Source organism: Anarrhichthys ocellatus, unplaced genomic scaffold, assembly GCF_004355925.1.
Source record: "Anarrhichthys ocellatus isolate YVR2014 unplaced genomic scaffold, GSC_Weel_1.0 scaffold117, whole genome shotgun sequence".
NCBI classification, from domain to species: Eukaryota; Metazoa; Chordata; class Actinopteri; order Perciformes; family Anarhichadidae; genus Anarrhichthys; species Anarrhichthys ocellatus.
Window position 1 is genome coordinate 390442 of NW_022280147.1, and position 6000 is coordinate 396441.

General features: G+C 42.3%; 1 protein-coding gene across 2 annotated transcripts in view; it reads left to right on the plus strand.

Annotated features, from left to right (window-relative positions):
• The window catches only part of pxdn (peroxidasin), a 68063-nt gene that overhangs the window by 11796 nt on the left and 50267 nt on the right, over positions 1-6000 (plus strand). Inside the window, exons 2-4 of one of the 2 annotated variants that reach the window (XM_031876830.1) lie at positions 586-657; positions 1882-1953; positions 4672-4743. In XM_031876830.1, coding sequence (XP_031732690.1) covers positions 586-657; positions 1882-1953; positions 4672-4743 — 216 coding nt within the window. The remainder of the gene's footprint in view (positions 1-585; positions 658-1881; positions 1954-4671; positions 4744-6000) is intronic. The other variant, XM_031876831.1, reaches the window with a different exon arrangement.

Below are 6000 nucleotides of genomic sequence, written 5' to 3' on the forward strand. Positions count from 1 at the left end.
GCTGTGGGACAAAGCAGCCCGTACATTGGTAGGGTGTGAATGCTGTTAGGAATGATGTAAACTCTTTATAAATGCTCCTCGTATGAATGCCTGCTTCCACTTACACATCTCATCTTGTGAAAATACATTTAGCAAATGGCTTAGCTGAAGATCAGATGGCTTACAGCCGAAGTTCCACAAACATAACATCAGTGTTCCACTTTCACATCACTTGTCATGCTGTGGCTGGTAATGCCACATGGCTGAAGGAATGACTTCACCTTCACAGGGCGCTGAGTCATTCTTTGTAAGACCAAGAGGGATTAGTGCCATTATGTCAAAGCATATTGTTGTCATGACATAGCCTCTGTAAATGAGGAAGTTGAAAGAGAATGATACTGAGACCTGCTGATGGTTTTCTTTCTCTAGATCTGCCCTCTTGATTAAAGCTGGACAAAGGCATTCTCCTGAAATGAGTAACGTTTCCAATCATCCTTCAGGATTATTTTGTGAGGCTGCTCTGCTGTGGACTCCAGTTCATGCTGATGTGTATTGCCTTCCAAGTCTACAACATACTTGATAAATATGATTTCTTCTGCTCTACAGAGACCTGAGGTTCAATAAAATCAAGGATTTACAACCAGCTTCCTTCAGACGATTGAAGAACCTCAACACACTGTAAGTCTTTGTGCCTGCTCTGGTTACATGGTTGTGAACTGTTGTAGGCATGTATTACCTTCTCTCTGGTATGTTTTCTAAATGATGTTTAATAGTAATAACATGCTGTTGCTATGAACGTGCAATGAAATCAAGACGGCTAATACTGAAAATGAACCAAGTACATTTCCTTAAAACAGCACTCGGAGCAATCGTCACTTCCCACGGAAGTCCTGTTTTTATTACACACACACACACACACACACGTACATTCTTGCTCTGTTCTGCTTTGGTTTCACACATGTAGGTCAGCTCGTAATCTATGAGGAATTTATTTTTCCACTTCCACCCAGAGAGCTATTTATCATATGTCCAGCCTGCTAGATGGCGTGTTGCTGAGCTATTGAAGCAGAAATGTTCCAGGTCTTTGTGTTTTTCATGGGCCACATATTAGTTTAGGCAACCTTGTACGCATGCTTCAACCTATGTAGCCATATCAGTATTTAGACTGTTCAGATGAATAACTCAAACACACCTCACCGTATTCAAATATCTGCAAACATTATTGAGATGCTTCCTCATCCATGTGTGCTGTGGCTGCTGAGGTAAAGTAGAAATGTGCACTAAATGCAGCAGTGAAAGCACTTTCATAGCATGCCGCTAAAGGTGAAGATGTGTAGCTCCAGTTCTGGATCCATAGTTCATGAACATGAGAATACGTGCAGGGCATGGAGCGAGTGCTTTCAAGGCAAGAGAAAAGCCTATCGAGGGCTTTACATCCTGAACAGCTCTTCATGGTTTCTGGCTGCACTTCCACACACTGAACAATAACACACCCTAAAGTCTGTCAGTCTTTGAGCTACAGTCCAATATTACTGTCATACAGACAGAAATGTGTCTGCAATGTCCGTTGACGGGGAGAGCCTTTTGTCTTCTCTCAAGTTAGTGTACATTTGAAGTCAGAAACTTTCTGTCTTGTTGTTCGAAGAAGAAATGCATCCAATAATGCAGCACTACACACAAAGAGGGAACAAGTGATCACTAACCATTTCAATCATGGAGCTTTCAAACCACAGAACAAAGCTGAAGACTATAAGAACCTCCTCCATATGTTGACAATATGAATATTAAGAATGACGTTATACTGCATCTTGTGTTGGAACAGACGCAGCAGACTGACTATGAGGCCAGGACAAACCTACTGTCCATCCTGTAACTATGAACCCTGTTTCCTGTCCTTCACAGCCTCCTCAACAACAATCATATACGAAGGATCCCCAGGGGGGCGTTTGAAGACCTGGAAAACCTCAAATATCTGTAAGTTGCCCTCGTGTCAATTTAGTTTTGCATTTGCTGTTGAAGCAGTTGAGTCAACAGAAGATGAAGCATGATGAAACACGTCTCTAAAAACACATGCTCGTTGAGTGGAAGTGTGGAAGACAGCTGATGTTGCTAGACTGCTCAGTCAGTGAACATGTGTCAGAAACAGCATCAATGAGAAGTCTCCCTTTGTCTGTTCCTCTGTACTTATGTGTGTGAAAGAGTCGAGCTGCAGGCAGAGTGGAGAACAGATTGTTGAGGCGTGTGTAGCCTCGAGGTTTCTGAGGGATTGCTAGTTTGCTCCCTTTGTTAGTCACTTACATTCTCATCCCACTGGCCTACGTTGTGCTGAGAGCACAGGCTGGGCTCAGGTATGAGGACCTACACACAGGACTCTCTGACATAGGGGAGGGTATGTTTGGTTAGCTTGATATATTTTAGTTTGGTGAGCTGTATTGTACATTTAAAGACTGAAGACGACGTTATGTGATTTGCTCTCTGATTAGGCAAAGCTAGGAGTCTGCATGTTGGCTGGTGAAGTAAATATATGAATATAGATATAATTTATTAGCAGGAACTACTGATAAAGGCCTGTAAAGGAGTAGCGAGACATACTGTTACATCACTGTTCAGCTAACATCTTGGACAAGCACTGCCCACTTGAGACAAGATCATAAACATCAGCTCAAAGAGAGAGAGAGAGAATGAAGAGGGGGAGAGTAGAAGGGATGTGGGCTTTCCTTTTGTTTCTCTCCTCAGCTCACTGACACATATCCTCACATGTCCTCTCTCTGTGTTGTAATAAAGTCCTGTGGCTCTTTAGTAGCTCTTTTAATTACAGTGCCCCTCTCACTGAAAAGCAGAGTTGATCTAATGCCTTTGTGACGAGGGTAAGTTTCCCCCACATGTTCAGTGGTCTATAGCTGGGGGCTAGATTGTATCTCCCTCCTCACCTCCTCACCTCCTCACTTCCTTTGGACCCCAGTGAGGTCCACTCCCTGTCATCTTTCACGTCGCTCTCCCTCGACCACCTCCACAACCAAGTCAAACAGAGGTCAACGGTCCTGTTTGTGGGAACTGTTCACTGTTTATTTGATCTTTCTCTAATCATTCAGTTGCATTACATCCATCTGCCATCGTCCATCAGTCTGTTATTGTAGCAACACAGATGTTGTTTACTTGCTTCAGAGTAAATGAATGTAAGCTACATACTGTATCTTACTATGTTTGTACATATAGATTCTGTGTTTGTGAATGTTAATGTAGATCATTTAATGAAGTGATCAGCAGCAGTCATGGAAAAAATCCACGAGTCTTAAACCAGAAACAGTGAGGAAGAAGGTGAGGGATGTTTCTACTTAAAGTCAGGATGTTACAATGCATTCTGTCTACTTCTTGATGAGGAGTACCACTAAAGGATATCTATGCCCACAACTTCCAAATCCAGTTTCCCTCCCACACACACACACACACACACACACACACACACACACACACACACACACACACACACACACAGGATGCGGTCCACTGTTTCGCATTCAATCACAGGCTCCTGCAGCAGTAAGCCGTTTACATGGTGTCACAACAATACGTCTGCTTTCTCCAGTGTCACCAAAGTAAACTCATTACACTTAATGGTCTGTTTGCCATAATTTATTTGTACAGAATAGCTCTGCATGGAAATTGAGTACTAATAGTTTTGGTTTGGTCATGCATCGCCTCTTAGCAGAGTAGTTTGTATGAAGGCAGTGTCCTTTATGAATGTCACTCACTTTCTTTAATAGCGACATTTAGCTCCATTTGTTTTGACTATTTATCTGGCTACGTATGATAAAGTTGTTTATTTTTGTATAAACCTTTCATCGGCCATAGTAAGACACCTGATAGCGTTCACACAGAGAGGTTATTGCATGTTTATTGTTCCATACATTGCGTCACTGGTGAGCAGATCTGTATCTGTCGTCAGGTCCGGTCCTGAGTGGAGTGGTGGAGGGTGGAATAGAGGACAGCTTTAAGCCATTGCTTTCCTAGTATCACGTTTCTTTAACATGGATGACGGAGGGAACACATGCACACGTATTACTGCAAGTCCCTGACTAAAGAGGAGACATGGAGAAGAGATTAGACACACAAGGAATCTGTGATGTCATACTTATTGTTTTTCCATTGATGACTGATTGTTATTTGATGCACATGTATATTTTTCCTGAGATGTGCAAATATCTAATCTCAGATTTTATATAATGTGAATGTTTGTCATTGACTGAATGTAATACATTCCATGAGTGATTTATAGTCATTGAATGTTCTGCTAAAAGTCTTAATGCGTGTAGAATAGCTTTGTTTACCTATATTGACTTGATTAGTGTAATAATAATTGTAGCACCAAATACAATGATCTATAAAATATTCCTTGTTTAATTAAGTCAAGCACATCTGAGTGAAGATACTGTACTGTAAAACTGTTCCAAAGATTTGCCACCCCCGTAGCTACATCTACCGATGTCAATGAAGCAGGCTAGTGTAGTGAGTTCTTAGATAATAGATGCAAGTCTGCAGTAAAGACTGTACGTACATTTCATTTAAACAGCATCTAAACAATGGTTATTTGATCAGATCCTCTACTTTCTCTCATAATAACTAGGCAGAAGTCAGATGATGCTGTGTGAGTGTGTGTGTGTTACTAATGTTACTGATTATCTCTCCTTTCAGCTATTTGTACAAGAATGAAATCCAATCAATTGACAGACAAGCATTTAAGGGGCTTGTCTCTCTTGAGCAACTGTAAGTGACCAACTTCGTCGTCCACCTTTTCCTTCTGCTCGACCAGCTGCTCCTCCTCCCACCTGCTGTCTCTAACCCCCCCCCCCCCGAGAGATCCATGACGCCTGGTAATGTCTACATGGTCTAATGTGATTTATAAACCCCTTTACAGTTACTAAACAACGATGGCGTACAGAAGTGTCCCTACACAGTTTGGCAACGGAAGTACAGCGGAGTCCAAAAGCTTGTCAAGCTATGCCGGGTAATGACCACCAAAGATGGTGAATGTAACCTAAATACATTCACTTTACAGATCTGTGTGATATTAGTGAGTAGTAGAATACATTAACAAGTGACCTGATATTTAGCGGCCAGATTTATACATGCATGTGGTGGAGAAACCTGTAACGTTCCACCAGAGAGAGATTACCAGCACACAAGTCACTAGATGCTCCCAGCTGTTCTCTGTGCTCATGTACAGACTTATGTTGAGTTTTGAAATCGACACTAAAGACAGTGCAGTGGTAGTCAACATGTTTAATAGCTCGCAGCCAGTGCTTCAGTTTAACCAGTGACCGTGTTAAGTGGAGACTCTCAGCCGAATGCACCAACAGCACCAACAGCAACAGAACATGTAGGTGTCCTTTTAAAAGGCTTCAATCCATTCTAAATACAGACTGACCCGTGTTTATTATCTCCCATCCCTTTACCTAAGCTATTACAAGCAACCTGTTTCTCCGAAGCGGCCGTGATTTTGTAGGAATTCTATAGAACTTGAGTCCGCTGTTGGAATATCAAGTCTGAGCACCAAACATGTGCAACGAGCAGACGTTTTGATGCTGGTGACAGTTTTAATCCTACTTTAAAGCTCGCTGACTCCTCTGGATGAATGGACCAAAACTCGACCGGTTCAACTGAAATGCATTGCAAGGCAACAGCTTGGGTCAATGTTTACTTCGTGTCACTCACAGACACTGCAACAGGAAATAAACTGTGAAATAGTCTGTAGACTACAGAATACCATTCCACATGTTTCCCAGTTTATTTCCTGTTGCAGTGTATGTGAATAACATCAGGAAGTTTCAGGAAGTAACCACAGACCCAAGCTGTTGGTCCTTGGTGACAGAGATGTCACAGATGTTGACATCATGTGTTTTGGTCTGTTATGAATGCTGCATGACATGACTGTGTAGGCCTTACACAGGTGTCATGGGAGCTCTGTTAGTTACTTGTCACTGCTGTGATTCCCCCCCGCCCCCGTGCGCCCCTCTACCACTT